The 19,397-nt window shown below is 37.4% G+C and overlaps 2 protein-coding genes across 3 annotated transcripts in view; one reads left to right on the top strand and one right to left on the bottom strand.

Annotated features, from left to right (window-relative positions):
* PLCL1 (phospholipase C like 1 (inactive)) overlaps positions 1 to 19,397 on the bottom strand; it is a 499,112-nt gene that overhangs the window by 443,193 nt on the left and 36,522 nt on the right. The window lies entirely within an intron of this gene.
* The window catches only part of BOLL (boule homolog, RNA binding protein), a 65,670-nt gene that overhangs the window by 32,187 nt on the left and 14,086 nt on the right, over positions 1 to 19,397 (top strand). The window contains 7 exon segments of the mRNA XM_049887610.1: positions 3,733 to 3,804; positions 3,985 to 4,012; positions 4,015 to 4,039; positions 7,496 to 7,502; positions 7,797 to 7,844; positions 8,636 to 8,764; positions 15,168 to 15,266. Coding sequence (XP_049743567.1) covers positions 3,733 to 3,804; positions 3,985 to 4,012; positions 4,015 to 4,039; positions 7,496 to 7,502; positions 7,797 to 7,844; positions 8,636 to 8,764; positions 15,168 to 15,266 — 408 coding nt within the window.

Raw genomic sequence — 19,397 nt, 5'->3', positions numbered from 1 at the left:
CAATTTTCTGAATAAACTGAATTCTTCGAAGGCCAGCGTAGCAAGGGTGGGGGTTTAGGGACCATGTTTTTCAGGGGACATCTATGTCAACTGGCATAATAAAATCTATTAAGAAAGCATTCTGCACCACACTTTAGAGAGTAGCATCTGGGGTCTTAAATGGTGGCAAGCGTCCATCTAAGATGCATCAGTTGGTCTCAACCCACCTGGAACAAAGGAGAATGAGGAACACCAAGGACAGAAGGTATTATGAGCCCAAAAGACAGAAAGAGTCACATGAACCGGAGACTACATCAGCCTGAGACCAGAAGAACTAGATGGTGCCTGGCTACAACCAATGACTGCCCTGACGGGGAACTCAACAGAGAACCCTTGAGGGAGCAAGAGAGCAGTGGGATGCAGACCCCAAATTCTCATAAAAAGACCAGACTTAATGGTCTGACCGAGACTAGAAAGACCCCGGAGGTCACGGCCCTCAGACCTTCTGTTAGCCCAGGATAGGAACCGTTCCCAAAGCCAACTCTTCAGACAGGGATTGGACTGGACACTGAAATAGAAGAAGATGCTGTTGAACAATGAGCTTCTTGGATCAAGTGGACACTTGAGACTATGTTGGCATCTCCTATCCGGAGGGGAGATGAGAGGGCAGAGGGGGTTAGAAGCTGGCGGAATGGACACGAAAAGAGATAGTGGAGGGCAGGAGCGGGTTGTCTCATTACAGGGAGAGCAATTAAGAGTATATACCCACTGCCGTCGAGTTGATTCCGACTCATAGCGACCCTATAGAACAGAGTAGAACTGCACCATAGAGTTTCCAAGGAGCGCCTGGTGGATTTGAACTGCCGACTTCTTGGTTAGCAGCCATAGCACTTAGCCACTATGCTACCAGGGTTTCCAAAGAGAGTATATAGCAAGGTTTATATAAATTTTTGTATGAGACTGACTTGATTTGTAAACTCTCACTTAAAGCACAATAAAAATTTTAAAAAAAGAACGCACAGACACATCGAATCAGGAAGGAGTACATATCAAGTTTAGGGTCTGAAAATTGATATTCTTAAAGTTATTCATGCCCACATACACCTAGAAATTTTTACGATCTACCCAGTGTACCTTGGTCTAGGATATATGCCTAAATCAAAAAAAACCTAAACGTGTTGCCATTGAGTCGATTCCGACTGATAGCCACCCTATAGGGCAGAGTAGAACTGCCCCATAGCGTTGCCAAGGAGCACCTGGTGGATTCAAACTGCCGACCTTTTGGTTAGCAGGTGTAGTGCTTAACCACGATGCCACCAAGGTTTCCAGGACATATGTCTAGAAGTAAAATTTCACATTCATCTTTGGCTAGATGTCAAATAGCTCTTCAAAATATACCAGTTTACACTCTTGCCATCAGTTTTTATGAACTCCAATTTTCCCATAATCCCTGCCAACACTTAAAATTATCAGCTGCTTACATTTTTGTCAATGTTATTATGAAGTGGTATCCTGTTTTAATTTTTATTTGCCTAAATATAAACACTGGTAAGGTTGAACATATTTTCATATACTTATTGGCCATTTGAGTGTCTTCTTCAGTCACCTACCTGTTCATATCCTTTGTGCGTTTTCTACTGGGGTCTTTTTCTTGAGTTCGTTATATGAATTTTGTGGTTAGAAATTTCTTCTTCCAGTTTGTATTTTGTCCATTAACTTTGTTTATGATTTTTTTTTTGTCATACACAAGTTCTTTGTTCTAATGTTAACAGATGTGTTAATGTTTTCTTTTGTGGTTTCAGCTTTTAGCGTCTTGTTTAAAAAATTCTTCATTACAAGAATATAGATATTCTCCTATATTTTATTTTTTAAAGTGCTGAAGTATTTCTGCTTTTCACATTTAAATCTTATATCTAGCATTTATTCTTCCTTTTTCTTACTGTTTGAAAATGAATTCTGTCACATACCAAGTTTCCATGTGTGGAGGTCTCTTCCTAGGTTCTCTGTTTTGCTCCATTGGTATATTTGCTAATTCTGCCCAATTCTATTTTAAATACTTTGGCTTTATAATAAATCTCAAAATCTGGTAGGACAAATCTACCAACTTTGTCCTTCTGTATGAGTGTCTTGTCTATCCTTAAGACTTTGCTCGTAAGTATAAATTTTGTAATTAAGATTGTTCAGTTCTGTGGAAAGCTCTTGTAGAGTTTTATTAGAATTTCATTAAGTATGCAGATTAATTTGAGACATTGGGATATCTTTACAGTATTGAATCTTCCCATCCATGAAGATGATGTATCGCTCCCATTTATTTAGGTCTTTTATTTCCATCCAAAAAAGCTTTCTTCTCTATAAAAAAAATTTGACACATCTTTTTTTTGATTTATTATTAGATACCTACATTTTTTGTTGCTTTTATGAATGGTGTATTTTTTAAAATCACATTTCCTAGTCAGTTGCGACTGGTGTATCCTAATGCTGTTGATATTTATATATTGATACTTTATCAGCAACCTTCCAAATTCTCTTTCAAACAATCATTTATGATTCAATATACTTCTGTTTCTTTTTTTTTTTTTTCATTTCTTTTCCCCTTGGGTTATCACAATGACAAAGTTTCTTTGCATCTTGATACTGTTCTTAAAAAGGTAACAAGTTCAGTGATTCATTATTAAGCTTTATATATATATATATACTGTAGATTTTGAATATAATCAGGGTTTCTCAATTTTGGCACTATTTACTTTTTGGGCTGGATGATTCTTTGTGGTGGGAGGCTGTCCTGTGCATTATAGGATGTTTAGCAGTGTCCCTGGCTTCTGCCCACTAGATGCCAGTGCATTCCCCACAGGTGTGACAACCAGAAGTGTGTCTCAACATTGCCAAATGTTCCCAAGGGGGCAAAAAAATCACCACTGGTTGAGAATTACTGCCCTAAATTAATTAAGGAAGTTATTTTGTATTTTGTTTGCCAAGAGGATTTATCATTAAAGAGTATTAATTTTTAAAAAATGCTTTTTCTGCATCTGCTAAGATTTTTTTTTCTCTTTTAATCTGTTAATATAATAAAAGGTCACTTGTGTTACTTTACTACTTTGAATAATCAAGTGTTACATGGTTCTTCAGACATAGATGTATTATAAGCTTTAGGGGATGAGTAACTCATTTAAATGTCAAATTAATAAACAGCAGAAGTTGACAAATGTTTCTATATATAATGTGTTTGCTTTAATTAAATGTGTAAGAAGGGAATACGATGTTGATGATAAAAATTCATAAATAGTGGGAAAATCAGATGTGATTTTTATTCATTCAGTTCTAAACGCTATTGTAAACACTAAGTATCTTCTGCTGCCCTCCACTCTGAAAATAGGCTGTCATCCTATGTCCAGCAACCATTTTCCTCTAAATTTTCTCTTAGAACCATGTTTTTAGAAAACATAGAACACTTTGAACAAAGTTTTTATAATCTTTGGAGATGATAATTGTATTTCAGCATAAAAGCAACTTTTTTGGTGGTTGTTTTAGCATGAGAATGGAAATGAGACCCCTTAGAAGTAGGATGCTGTGATGATTTTAATAACAGACCTTAGTATTTTTAATAAAATCAGTAAGAGATAGAAAAATAAAATTTCTAATCATAAACCGCATGTTGACTGGGCTTAGGAAACCAATTTGAGATCAATTTTACTCTGAGTTATTTTAAGGAATTTTTGCCTGAAATAATTTTCCTATTTTTCTTTCCTCTTATAGTCACGTTCTATATCTAGTTCTCCTGTGATGGTAGCTCAGCCAGTTTATCAGCAACCTGCATATCATTATCAGGTAAACATTAAATTAATATTAAAATACTATTTTAAACTTTCAGGGAGGTTTTTTGTTTTTGTTTTGTTTTTTATGTTTTTTTAACTCACTTTATTCTTTCTCATGCAAACCATCTACTAATTAAAAAGAGATAGTTAAGCCTTAATAGCACTTTTTTTAATTTTTTCCCTTTTTTCTGAGGGAGCTAGACAATGCCATCCAAGAAAATGGACTGTTTGCTTCCTTTCACCAAATGGCTAACATTTCATCTAAAAAGTCTATAGCAATAATTCCTAAAGTAAGATACAGGTATTGTACCACAGGGTGATTTTTTAATGTTAGTGTCAAGATTATATCAGTTCCTTATTGTTTTTTTTTTAATTTAATATAATGTCAATATAAAAAAAAAAAAAAAAGATTTTTTCTTTTTTAAAATAAGTAATATATTACGGTTTGTTATATATTATGACAGCCTCTTTTAGTTAACCAGCACTCTTCATTATTTCTGGTAGGAGATTGGGGGAAAATGAACTTTAATGCCAGACCACTTTGGTCTGTAGCAGGAATGAGCAAACTATGGCCTGCTGGCCAAATCCAACCTACAGTCTGTTTTTTGTAAATAAAGTTTTATTAGAACATAACCGTGTTTGTTTACATATTGTCTGTGGCTGCTTTTGTGCTATAATTTATATAATATTTTGTGCTATAATGAGTTCAGTAGTTGCAACAGAGATCTTATGGCCTGAAGCCTAAAATATTTACTCACTGACCCTTTATAGAAAAAATTTGCCAACCTCTGGTCTGTAAAATTCAGAGGTAAAATCACATTTTTTCATAGCCCCTGGAATAGTGGCAAAAAAACAAACCCATTGATGTCAAGTTGATTCTGACTCATAGTGACCCTATAGGACAGAGAAGAACTGCCCCAGGGGTTTCCACGGATTGGCTAGTGGCTTTGAACTGCCAGCCTGTTGATTAGCAGCTGAGCTCTTAACCACTGTGCCACCTATTTCTGTTTCTTTGTATTTCTTTTTGAACTTTTAAAATAGATCCATATGAAATATTAAATTAAGGTTACTGGAATTCTTTTTACTATTAGACTAGGTTTTGTAGAGATCAGTTATTTTTAAATTCTAATGCTGTGCTAAGTAAAAACTAGTGTTTCTTTTACTTACTAAAAATGAAAGCAATATAAATGATATTTATTTAAAATATAATGTAGCATGACTTTTCCTGAGGTGTCTCAGAATTTCAGCAGAGGCCACAAATAAAGACTGAGAACATTAAGTACCAAACCATTTATTGACAAGCTAAAAAACTGTGAAACCACTTTCAGAACATTTAGCTCATTGCCCACCTTGAGCACATATAAGGGGAGGCTGAGACTGATGAGGGAGATTGGTAGAGAGGCTTCTTTAACAAGACAGTTGTTAGAATGCTGTGACATTTCTCCTCCTCCTCAACTAAGTGAACAGGATCTCGGAGAATGACTGAGAGAGCTTGATACCTGTCCCATGGAATTTGAGGAATGTTGGAAATTGGACCTGGCCTCCGCCTAATTTAGAACTCCAAAGAGGAAAGGCTACAGTAGGAATGAGTTGAACTTTCATGTTTCCCCAGAGCAAGATGTGAACCTCACAGAAGAGACTCTTCCCAAAAACTTTAAGGTGACCCCAACAGAGAATGAATCTGTGTGAGATGGACTTCTAGAATCAAAGGCTAAGGGAGAATTGTAATTGTAGTAAGGAGTTTCCAGCAGGGAGATCACTAAAGAATCTACCGAAGTACCCTAACTAGAGAGTCAGCATTTGGAATCTGCCACACTCAGAGAGTGATCTGTACTAGTTCTTATCCAGGGGCAAGGAAGAACAGCTCAACAGAGTGCTTTTAGGTGGCAGCGGTGAGAAAGAATAAAGTTGCTGTTTGTACCCTACTGAGGCCAGATCATCTGTTTTGATAAACATACAGGATGGCTATGAGTTTTTTGTTTTTCATAGTTCACTTTATAAATCAGATGTATTCTGAAAAGTGCCTAATAAAGTTTTAATTTTATACATTGGCTTTGGTTTTCTGCTTTACACATATTACAAAACTGGAGGTGTGTTACCTGGATATACTGAGGAAAGAGTTTGTCCAGTTAATAACATATCAATATTTTACAATATAAGAAATGTCACTTCACATATTTTTTCCAAGTTATATGTTCACTATCATTCTGCCCTTAAAATTGCCATTTAATAAGAATCTTCCTTTGCTCTTTCTTTTATACAAATTCTAAGATTGATGGTTTTATCCATTTATATTAGTCAAGCAGGTAACAGATGGTTTAATTAGTATTTATCTCCATATTATTTCTTTGTACATAGTGATTTTATTTACCTAACAAATCCACATAATCTTTTTCAAGTTTTATATTAAAATATTTTCTTAAGATATATTACACAGACATATACTTTACATTATCTTGGTCATCATTATAACACATGATATCATCAGTTAGCCGTTAAAGTGGTTAGCACTAAATTAGCCATGAGTTGGTTTAGAAGGTAGATCTATGGGGTATTCTTATTCCTTTTTTTCTGTCTTTTGACTTTTATAATAAAAAAAAAACTTTATTAAAAATAAAAAACTAATGATAAGTATACTCACTTAAGAAATAAAAAGTCTATCTTTTTATATTATTATCTTACAATAAGTACCTTAAAAAGATGACCCTCTTCTTTTTAAATATAATTCACACACCATAACAATTCACCTATTTAAAGTGCACAGTTCAGTGGTTTTTACTGAGTTGTGTAATCATACCGCAATCAATTTTAGAACATTTTTATCACCTCTTTCCTCCCACAAAAAACCCTTACCCATTCATTAGCCATCATTCCCCTTTTCCTCCCACCCCCATCCCTAGACAACCACTAATCTACTTTCTATATTTAAAATTTGCCTATTCTGGACATTTCATATAAATGGAATCATACAATATGTGATCTTTTGTGACAGGCTTCTTTCACTTAGCACAATATTTTCAGGGTTCATCCATGTTATAGCATATATCAGTATTTCATTACTTTTTATGGCTGAATAATCTATTGTTTAGATATACCACATTGTATTAATTCATCAGTTGATGGAAATATGGGTTTCCAATTTTTGGCTATTATCAATAATGCTGTTGTGAATATTAGTATTCAAGTTTTTTGTGTGGACATATGTTTTCACTTCTCAGGTATATACTTAGTGGAATTGCTAGATCATATGGTAACACTCTGGTACCCTTTTGAGGAAATGTCAGACTGTTCACCAAAATGGCTACACTGTTTCACATTCCAACCAGCAATATTTAAGTTTCTCATTCCTCCACATCCTAGCCAATACTTGTTATTATCTTGTTATCAGTCTTTTTGATTATAGACATTCTAGTGGGTATAAAGTAGTATCTCATTATGGTTTGATTTGCATTTCTTTGATGGCTATTGATGTTGAGCATCTTTTCATATGCTTATTGGCCATTCATATATCTTCTTTGGCGAAATAGCTGTTCAGAACCTTTGTCCATTTTTTAATTTGATTATTTGTCTTTTTTTTTTTTTTTTTGAGTTGTAAGAGTTCTGTATGTATTCAGATACAAGTCCTTTATCGGATATATGATTTGCAAATAATTTCTCCCATTCTATGGATTGTCATTTTGCTTCTTTGATAGTGTCCTTTGCAGCACAGAAGTTTTTGATTTTGATAAGTCCAATTTATTTTTTTTCTTTTATTCCTTGTAATTTGGGGCTTATACATTAAGAAAAAAAAAAAATTTTTTTTCCTAATCCAAGTTTACAATGATTTATGCCTGTTTTCTTCTAAGAGTTTTTTAGTTTTAACTCTTATAGGTGTTTGATCCATCTCGAGTTAATTTTTGTATATGATTTGAGGTATAGGGATCCAACTTAATTCTTTTGCATGTGGATATCCAGTTTTAACGCTTAATTTTTAATCTGGGTGTGTGTGTGTGTTTTTCATTTTAGGCCCCTGCACAATGTCTACCAGGACAGTGGCAGTGGGGTGTTCCTCAGGTAAATATTAACTTTCAGTATCTAATTTAAAATACCTTTTTTCATTGTGTTTCTGAAGACTACATGAATTTAAAGTCAGGTGAACTAGGTTTGAGACATTCCTATTTATTAACTGTAATACCTTGGGAATTCATTTAATCATATTTCTCAGTTTCCTCATTCATTAAATGGAAGTAACAATACCATACTTTTATAAGTGTGCTTGCATAATTTTTGTGAAGATCAAATGAGAACACTTAAAATGTAAATGAAAGCATTTTATAAATGAATACTATATAAACATAAAAAACATACTTTTTTACTATTAGTATTATTGAAAAATTTAGTATTTTTCTAGGCTCACTTTATATTTTGCTTCAGTTTGACTTGTGTACCTATTCCATTTCCCAACTATTGATAACAAATAATATACCATCATAAATTATTGTTTAATGACATTATCTCATTTCCATAGGAAGTCACAATTAAAGCTGAGTGCACAAATGTGTGCTAGTTTACACCTTTTAATGGTGATGTTAATGTTTCTGGAGTTATTTTCTGAATTTATATATGAGGTTCTGAGGCACTAGGAACTTTTAGTATTTACCAATGTTGAAGTTCTTTAATGACATATATACAATTAGAATTTATAACACCTGAGTTCCTAGTCTGTTACTAGGATACTCCTATGCTGTCCCTGAGAAATGAACTTTTAAAAAGTATGAAACAAACAAATATCTGTTGGGTAAGTTATTTGGTTTAATAGAAATAACAGCTCATATTTGAATTAAGAGTATGGTTTTGTGTTTTAGTCACCTGCTTCTTCTGCTCCACTCTTATACCTACAACCTTCTGAGGTTATTTATCAGCCAGTGGAAATTACACAAGATGGTGGATGTGTTCCTCCTCCACTATCTCTGATGGAAACATCAGTTCCAGAGGTATGTACTAGTCTTTAAATTGCTCTGTCACTAGCTCATCTTCACGTTTATTTTTTGCTTTTTTTATTTGTTCAAAACCCTTTTTGACGTTGCTTCACATGTGAGTTATTCAGATAAATCTTCCCCTTTGCGATATATAAGGATGCTTCACCTCAGACTTCTTCACTTTAGTTCTAAACCATTCCCCAAATCAACTGGTCACTAGCCCAATCCCTGACCCTCTCTCCTTTAAATAGCAAGATACAAAATTCTTTACTGTCTTCTGGGTTTACCTGTCATTCTATATTGTTGCTAACATTCTGTCAATTAAAAGCTTGTAATAAGTCAAAAAGGAAAAAAGTGTTTTCTATTCTTCCTACAAAAATTTAAATCAAATTTATTTTATAAATACAAACTGTAAATCTCATCTTCAGTGTCTGACTTTTATTCCTGAACCATCTATATGCCAGGAATTATGCATGGTATGTTTTAAACCAGTGTTGTGAAAGATTAGGAAATTAGTACACACCTCTCAATTTTAATTTATTGTATTCTATATTGCTGAAAATTTATAACATAATTTTGTTCTGGAACAATAATTTCCACAGTTGTTCAGTTTAAGTTTTATTTAAATGAATTTTAATATATACCATCGGTACTTTAACTAGAATTCCTCCATTCTTTCTCCTCCCCTTCCGCATTATCACTTTGTTGACTGGATCTGCAAGTAGTCTTTTTCTCTAGAAGGCTTATAGTGCTACAGTCCCCTAGTTCTTATATGCTTACGAGTGTTTGTTGCCTGTATACCTGAAGGAAAATAAGGCTAACTGTAAAATAGTTGCATCGTACTTTTTTCCCATAGCATTTCTAGTCCACACATTTCTGGCACTGAATATAGCTGTAAAGTTGAAGCCCCCATTATACATAATTTGCCCCTATTGTACATAATTTGCTTTTTCTACCTGAGTGCCTGAAATGTCTGCCTTTACCTGAAATTATTTCACCAGATAGGTGTTGGTATTTATCAATCTGTATAATATTTTTCCTGGGACACAGTTTGCCTTATTCTTCCTGGGACTCAGTTTTTCTTTTTCATTTTGAGTCTCCTTTATTTTGGGATGGCTTTTTTCTTTTTTTCTATTAATGCTTTTAGAAAAAAATTAAGTATTCCAGTTTGATTTCTTCTTCATGAACGCCAGTTATGCATACGTTAGATGGCTTTTGTTTTTCATGTTTATCATCTCTCAGGTAATTTTTTCTTTGACAGCATGCTTTTTAATGTCGTTTTATATGCTTTTCAAAGACTGTCTTCTATGACTATGAGTGTATTTTTGGTTGTGTTTAGTCTACTTTTCATTATAACTAATGAGGCTTTCATTTCTGTAATAGTTTTATCTTTCTCTTGCTTTTTATCTCAAGCTCTGCCACCTTGCTTTTCATTTCTTCCTGTTGTCTTAAAATCTCTTTTTTGTGTTCATTTTTAGAGTTCATGTTATTATACTTTGTTTAATATTATAAAGAATTATATTTATCTGAACTTTTCCTCTATTTTCTGGGATACTTCCTCATATTTTTCTTCAGCTTTTTGCTCTTTCCTTGATGGAGGTGGGAGAGGATGGAAAGAGGCAATATCCATGCTTAGGTTACTTGATTGTTCATTCCCCTCTTTAAACCAAAAAATACCCAAGCGCTGTTGAGTCAATTGTGACTCATGGCAACCCATGTGCAAAGTAAAACTGCACTCCATGGGGTTTTCATTGGCTACAACCTTTCAAAAGTAGATTGCCAGGCCTTTCTTCTGAGGAGCCTCTGAGTGGGTTTGAACCTCCAACCTTTCAGTTAGTAGTCAAGCACTTAACTATTTGTGCCACCCAGTAACTCCTAGCACCTTGTGTTGTTGTTGTTCTTGTTAGGTGCCATCGAGTTGGTTCCGACTCATAGTGACCCAGTGTACCACAGAACAAAACACTGCCAGTCCTGCATCATCTTTACAATCGTTGTTATGCCTGAGCCCACTATTGCAGCCACTGTGTCAATCCATCTCGTTGACACAGTACTTTTCAACTGACCCCATACTTTACCAAGCATGATATCCTTCTCCAGGGAACTGATCCCTCTTGACAACATGTCCAAAGTATGTAAGACACAGTCTCACCATCTTTGCTTCTAAGAAGCATTCTGGTTGTACTTCTTCCAAGACAGAATTGTTCGTTCTTTTGGCAATCCACGGTATATTCAACATTCTTCGCCAACACAATTCAAAGGCATCAATTCTTCTTCGGTCTTCCTTATTCATTGTCCAGCTTTCACATGCATATGATGCGATTGAAAATACCATGGCTTGGGTCAGGCGCACCTTAGTCTTCAAGGTGACATCTTTGCCTTTAACACTTTAAAGAGGTCCTTTGCAGCAGATTTGCCCAGTGCAGTGTGTCTTTTGATTCCTTGACTGCTGCTTCCATGGGTGTTGATTGTGGATCCAAGTAAAATGAAATCCTTGACATGCATGTCTGTCAGTTTGTCATATTGTGAGGGCTTGCTTGTTGCTGTGATGCTGGAAGCCATGCCACCGGTACTTAGATACCAGCAGGGTCACCCACGGAGGAAAGGTTTCAGCTTAGCTTCCAGACTAAGGCAGACTAGGAAGAAGGACCCAGCAGTCTACTTCTGAAAAGAATTAGCCAATGAAAACCTTATGAATAGTAGCACCTTATAGGAGACAATTATTATTCTTTGACACAACTCCCACCAATGCTCTAATTCTCTACTACCTTTCAAAGTCAAGCTTTTTGAAAAAGTAGTCTATGTTCAGGAGCCCTGGTGGCGCAACAGTTAAGCATTTGGCTCCTAGGAAGGTCAGTTCTTCAAACCCTCCAGTGGCTCCATGAGAGAAAATACCTGGAGATCTGCTCCTGTAAAGACTTATAGCCTGGAAAACCCTATGGGGCAGTTTTTCTATGTCATATAGGGTTTCTATGAGTCGGAATCAACTAGACAGCAGACAGCAATCTACATTCACTACCTCCTCAATACCCATTCACCCTTCTTCTGCTGAAGTCTGCTTTATTACCTCTCTGCTGAAACTGCCTTTGATAAATATTCTCAGTGGCTTCCTAATTGCCAAATACTTTCCCTTCTTTTCATCTTACTTGACTTCTCAGAGACATTGGTATTGATCATCCTCTTCGAAACTCTTGCTGCCCTTGGTTTCCGTGATATTGGTCTCTTCTGGCAATCATTTTACCTCCATTTATTTTTCTTTGTAAGCCAATCTTTTGTTCCTTATGATTTCATATTTCTCTATTTTTTCACCCTATATACGATGGCAGTGGGTTATACTCACTCTGTTGTTATCAACCATACCCATATCTCTAGCCCCAACCTCACTCCTGAATTTTAGATCTGCACTGTCCAATACATGTGGCTATTGAGCACTTGAAATGTGCCAGTCCAAATTGAGATTAGCTGTAAGTGCAAAATATACACAAGATTTTGAAGACGTGGTATGAACAAAATATAAAAATCTGAATAATTTTTATATTGATTACATGTTTGTCTTAGTCGTCCAGTGCTGCTATAACAGAAATACCACAAAGAGAATAACAAAGAGAAGTTTATTCTCTCACAGTCCAGTAGGCTAGAAGTTTGAATTCAGGGTGCCGGTTCCAGGGGAAGGCTTTCTGTCTCTGTTGGCTCTGGAAGAAAATCGTCGTCATCAGTCTTCCCTTGGTCTAGGAGTATCTCAGTGCAGAAACCTCAGGTCCAAAGGACGCACTTTGCTCCTGGTACTGCTTACTTGGTGGTATGAGGTCCCCAACCTCTGCTTGCTCCCATTTCCTTTTATCTCTTGCAAGATAAAAGGGGGTGCAGGCCACACCCCAGGGAAAATCCCGTTACATTGAATCAGGGGCATGACCTGGGTAAGGGTGATGTTACAATCCACGCTAATCCTCTTTAACATAAAATCACAATCACAAAATGGAGGACAACCAGAGAATACTGGGAATTATGGCCTAACCAAGTTGATACACACATTTTTGCGGGGACATAATTCAATCCATGACATTCCACCCTTTGGCCTCCAAAAAATCACCTTCTTGCAATATGCAAAACATATTCATCCCATCATATTATAGCAAAAGTCTTAACTCCAAGTCCAAAATCCAAAAATTCCTTTTCATATGTGAAATCTAGAATATAAATTATCTGCTTCCAAAGGTACAATGGCAGAACAGGCACAAGCTAGACATTTCCATTACAAACAGGAGAAACTAGAGGAAAAGAAGGGATAACAGGCACAAAGGAAGTCATCAGAACACATTTCATTAGCCCTCAAGGCTTTGAAAACAATCATCTGTTCTCTGAGACAATTTACACAATGGCCCTGCCCTCTAGACTCTAGATATTGGCCACATTCTCCAGATTCTGAGTGGAGGCTCCTCAGCCCTGGGCTTCAGCTCCACCTTCCAGGCACACTGGGACGGCAATTCTGCTCCCTTGACTTTAGGTACATCATTCTCCTAGTCAATCTGAGTGCCGACTCCACCTTTAGAAACACCAGAGGCCACGGCTCCACCCCTTGAAACTCCTGAGGTCATGGCCATACCTTTTGAGATTGAGGCAGCTCAGTTTCTTGTGTTCCTTGCCTCTTCAGCTTCTGCTTCCTGGTTTCTTGGCCTCTTGGCTCTTGGAGCCTCATGCCTGCATCTGCCCTCCTGAGGCAAGTGTTCCAAGGCTCTGTAGCTCCACCAGTAAGTACCTGGAGGCACCCCAGTCCGCCAGTAAACTTTGGCTGGAAGGCACTCAGTTGTCTCGCTCCATGGGTCAGTAAGCCTAGCTCCACCAGTAAGTGCCCAGAGGCACCCCACTCCGCCAGGAAGCCTTCTGTGCACAGGCACTCTGTGGGTCGGCTCCAGCACTGTCTGGCACTGGTCTCCTGGTTCTGCTGCTGCCAGTTCACTGCTGCTGCCAGTCCTTTGCCACTGTTTGTCACCATCTGCATCTTCTCAGTGTTAATAGTTCTCCTCACTTCCTTCTGAGTTTTCTATCCATTCACAGTTTCAAAACGGCTTCCACATTTTAGGTATCTGGTAGAGCAGCACCCCACTCTCTCGATACCAAATGTCTTCGGCCAGGTTCTCTAGAGAACCAAAACCAGTAAAGCCTGTAAATATATATAGAGAGGGAGATTTGTATCAAGGAAATGGTTCACCCAATTGTAGAGGCTGAAACGTCCCAAGTCCATGTATCAGGATACAGGTTTCTCTCAATTCACATAGCCGCAGGGGCTGGAGAAGATTGGCAGGTAGGAGAGCCAGGCTCCTGCTTTCAGGCTCTGAAGATTGATGAATTCCAAGATCTGCAGATACACTGATAGCTCAAGTCCCAAAAGCTGGAGGTCAGACAAAGAGGAGGCAGCACAGGATCCAGAGTGGGCAAAAAAGCCAGAACGTCTGCTTATATTTCCCCCAAGGAAAATCCCTTTCAATTGATTGGCTACTCGCAGCAGATTCAAGTCATGGGAGTGCTCACATATTAACACTGAGAATTGTGGCCCAGCCAAGTTGACACACAATCTTAACCATCACAGTGTTGAAATGATAATATTTTTAATATATTGGTTTACATAAAATATATTGATAAAAATCAGTTTCACCTGTTTCTTTTTACTTCTTTTAATGTGGCTACTAGAAATTTTTTAATTCCATATGTGGCTTACATTATATTTCTATTGGGCATTGGTACTCTAGAGCCATCTACCTTGCAGTCAACAGGACAACTCTACTGGAAGTCCTACAAATACCTCAGATTTTATGTTACAGACTTCTCACCCGTTCTCCAGACCTCTTTCCCTCACCTCCAACCTCCTCACACACAATTACATAAACATCGAACTTGTTTCTTACACCCCATATCACTTTAACATGATACATCCCTTTCCTATTGCTCTACTGCCTCATTTTTCAACTGTCCCTTAGCGTATGATCTTCCTTCCAGCCATATCAAACAACCCGGGCAGATCTTGTGTTCTTACTTGCTTCTGTGCCTTTGCTCATACTATTTCCCCTGCCTCTGTTGCCTTTATGCCTTGCTCATACTATTCCCTTCTCTTCTTAATTCTTCAAGCTCAAACATGAACTCTACTAGGAAACATTCCCCAACCACCCTCTTTCTTAAGCTAAATCAAGTAGTTCTTTTCCTTTCTCCCATGTGTCTCTGTATGTGTCTCACAGGACTTTGATTTTGACTATTGGTCTATTTCCCTAATCAGACTATAAATTAAGATAGGAAATGTATTTTTCATCTGTTTTTCTCCATTGTGTAGCAGATTTCCTAGTATACCGTAAATGTGGAATAAATGTTTTGAATTAATAAATGAAAAGAAATATAGATTTCTCTCTTGTGCTCTCTTTTTTTGGAATAGCCTTATTCTGATCATGGAGTTCAAGCAACGTATCACCAGGTTTATGCTCCAAGTGCCATTGCTATGCCTGCACCTGTGATGCAGCCTGAACCAATTAAAGTAAGAAACTTATTTTGGTTTATTTTTGTTTTTCTTCAGTCCTATTTCAAGTTTTCAAAATTTCTCTTCTGAAAAATAACAACTTTAGATATTTATTATCATATTTGTGACCAGAAGTACAAAACTAGTACATTGTTTTGTGTGAAGGAAATACAATTCTAAATTAACTGTATTTCTTATTAATTAGTGTTAGAAGTTATAAACCATACACGGTCAAATTTTGATTATCTGTGTTAATGGCGTGTAACATTTATGGAAAGGTGAAAATAATTAATGATCTATTCTTCCACTTTAGGGATCGTGCTCATGCTTCCTAAATCAGATCCAGGCCAAAGAGTATAATCTCGTTAGATTCTTGCATATATTCAATATATTTTGACTGTCTACTCTGTGGTGAGAAATTCTGCTTATTCCTTTATGACTTAGTTTCTTAGTGAAATTCTTGCATCATCACTTTAGGGAAATGGACTGTATCTCCAGTAGAGAACTATGGGCTTGATTGACTGTTGTGATAGTAATATGAATCTTGCTTACAGGGTTTTGGTGAGGGAAGTAGGCATATTCTAAAACAATATAATGAAGATTAGTTATTTCACATTGAGATTTTAGGCTTCTGACCCATCCCATGTTTTGAACTCAATACAAAACAGTCTACTTTAAAGATCCTCCTCAGTCTCTCACATCCCCCCTCACTCCATAGAACTATCCACTGCCATCACCACTCCACTGCAAACATGAAATAAAATACTTTTGACCTAGAGGGACAAAAAAAATTTTTTTTTCTAATTCCTTTTATGAGCAATTAGAAAAAAAGAGAATTTTCCAAGTCAAAACTAGAGGATAACCCAGCCCGACTGTTACATAAGAATATTATATTTCTTTTCTTTTTTTTTAAGGTTGAGTGTTTTATACATTTATACTAAGCATTTTTCTTTAGGTGATTTGGTGGCTCTTAATAGGATGGGCCCCATTCAAGGACAGAAACTCAAAAATCATCTCTCTAGTTTTTTAGAACTATACAATCCTATAGAAATGCTTTACTATCTAAGTTTTAATCTGTCAAAAATTATCCATTTTGTTTATAGTACATTCTTACTATAACATGAAAATCTTAATACACAAATGTTGTATCATTAGGAGACAATCTTTTCCTAAAATGTATTAGACTAATATTAAAATATTAATGAATGACACTTAAAACATTAGCCTTTATTCTGCCTATGCAAAATTTCCCTGATGTACAAAAAACCTTGGTGACTTTTAAAATAAAAAGGTGGAAGTATTCTTCAGAAGAATTTGAGCCTGTTATTTTTTATAAATGTAAGTAATTTTTCAAACTCTAGTGTAATTTTTCACTTTCATTATAATTTTAAGGATGCTAATTAAGTGTATTCCACAGTAACAGTTTCAAATGTTAAAACTATCTTGAAACAATAAATCTAATCAATAAAATAGAGACCTCCTGGCAGAGCACAGAGCACAAGTGTAAGTATGAAAGTACTGCTTGCCAGAAACTACTCTTGACTGAAAGCCATAGGCGGTCATACTCTGTCAAACCAAATATATATTGTAAAGCAGACCAACATAGAGACTACTAGATTAATATGGCAGTAATTAGAACTACCATTCCCTAGTTCAGCAGAGTCACATCTTATACAGAATTAAGTTTTAAAGTCAATAAAGCAAAAACCACATAACATCAAAATTATCCCATTGTTAGACCACAGGAAGGAACAAAAGGAAAATCTTTTTGCACCTGGGCATTCAAACTGTTATTCTTTTACAATAAGCATCAGACTTCTAAGGATAAAGGGTACCCACCCAACAGTGGAAAATTCTGAAGTTTTCCTACAGTGTTTTTCTATTTTTTTTTTTTTGCACTAAGATTAAGTATCTAATAAATTTGTTCTTATAAGGATTAATTGAGATGCTGGAAACCAGGGAAATTATAATTTGAAGTTCATCTTTAAGTTAAATGTGCATTTTAACTCCAGTGTACACTAGCTATTAATGAAACATGTATAAAAAGCTGAAAATTTATAATTGCACTGAATATTAAGGATAACATTTAATCAATTGCCAGGCTATGAGGAATTTTTTTTAATTAAAGCACCAATTAGACTTGAATTAAAAAACACAGCTATTGGTCAGTATATACACCTGACCCTTTGAAAAGATGGTATGATTCAGAAATAAATTGGAAGGAGATTTAGCCTACTGCCACTGTCTACTTCTAGCTTAGAGACCCAGAACATGCACTAAAAAAATTAGGCAATTATCCTTAATATGGAAACCCTGGTAGCGTAGTGGTTAAGTGCTACAGTGGCTAACCAAGAGGTCAGCAGTTCAAATCCACCAGGTGCTCCTTGGAAACTCTATGGGGCAGTTCTACTCTGTTGTATAGGGTCGCTATGAGTCGTAATCGACTCAACAGCAGTGGGTTTTTTGGTATCCTTAATATAGGAGCCCTAGTAAAGCAGTGGTTAAGCATTTGGCTGCTAACCGAAAGGTCAGTGGTTCAAACTCACCAGTCACTCCATGGGAGAAAGATGTGGCAGTCTGCTTACAGCCTTGAAAGTCCATTGGGGCAGTTCTACTCTGTCCTGTAGGGTCGCTATGAGTCAGGATCAACTCAACGGCACCTAGGTTTCGATCCTTAATATGCAAAAATATTCCAATACTTCTATCTTCTTGCTAACCATTTCCTCATTTAATTATCATTAACACTTCTTATAAATTAGAGACTGAAATCCCCTTGTACTCAGAGGAAGACAAGTGTAAAACACTGTATTCAGTGGCGGAGCCAAGATGGCAGACTAGGCAGACGCTACCTCGGATCCCTCTTACAACAAAGACACGGAAAAACAAGTGAATCGATCACATACATAACAATCTACGAACCCTGAACAACAAACACAGATTTAAAGACGGAGAACGAACTAATACGGGGAAGCAGCGATTGTTTCCAGAGCCTGGAGCCAGCGTACCAGTCAGGTACGGCACAAGCACAGAGACCTGCTCCACCCCCCCGAACTAACCCCGGGAGGGGGACCAGCCGGTTCCACGGGCGGCGTGGGACGCAGCCGGTAGGAGAAGTCCCGGGGAGGCAGTGACTGATCTTGGAGCAGAAAGAACAGCACCCGAGCCGGGGAACCGTCCCGCAGGGATTTGGACTGGACACAGGTACGCCATAAACACGGAGAGTTGCTCCACCCCCCTGAACTAACCCCGGGAAGGGGCCCAGCCAGGTCGCGCGGGCGGCGTGGGACGCAGCCGGTAGGAGAAGTCCCCGGGAGGCAGCGGCTGGTAGTGGAGCGGGGAGAACAGCGTCCCAGCCGGGACACTCGGTCACGGCACAAGCACGGGGAGCTACTCCACCCATCTGAACTAACCCCGGGAGGAGGCCCAACTAGTTCTCGGGGGCGGCACGGCCACGTGGCTAGAGGGACGAGAAGTCCCCGGGAGGCAGCGACTGATTTTGGACTCGAGAGTGCACCGTCCCAGTAGGGGAGCCTTGACGCTTGGCGTGGGGCTGGAAGCGGAGGATCTGACCGTGACTCCAGCGGGCCAGAGCCCCCGGGGGCAATCTCCACACAGCCAGCACACATAGGCGACGCGCCCGCGGGAATCTCAGATATAATAGTCATTCCAAGCAAGACAAGCAACTCTGGCTATATTCTGAGGTGCTACTCTCCTATCTCTCTGTTCCCTCCCCCACCCTCCCCAGGCGGCTTCATTAACATCTGAATAGCCTGAGCCAGAGGGAGAACTCTGATAGGGATCTGACTGCAGTTTTTTTTTAGTGGATTTTCTGGAAAAACTAGTTTCCCAGTGATGGCTCGGAGACAACAATCCATATCAAACCACTTAAAGAAGCAGACCGTGATAGCTTCTCCAACCCCCCAAACAAAAGAATCAAAATCTTTCCCAAATGAAGATACAATCTTGGAATTATCAGATACAGAATATAAAAAACTAATTTACAGAATGCTTAATGATATCACAAATGAAATTAGGATATCTGCAGAAAAAGCCAAGGAACACACTGATAAAACTGTTGAAGAACTCAAAAAGATTATTCAAGAACATACTGGAAAAATTAATAAGTTGCAAGAATCCATAGAGAGACAA

This window comes from Elephas maximus, chromosome 6 (genome assembly GCF_024166365.1).
Source record: "Elephas maximus indicus isolate mEleMax1 chromosome 6, mEleMax1 primary haplotype, whole genome shotgun sequence".
NCBI classification, from domain to species: domain Eukaryota; kingdom Metazoa; phylum Chordata; class Mammalia; order Proboscidea; family Elephantidae; genus Elephas; species Elephas maximus.
Note: the sequence above shows the minus strand (reverse complement) of the source record. Positions and strands in the feature narration are given on the sequence as shown.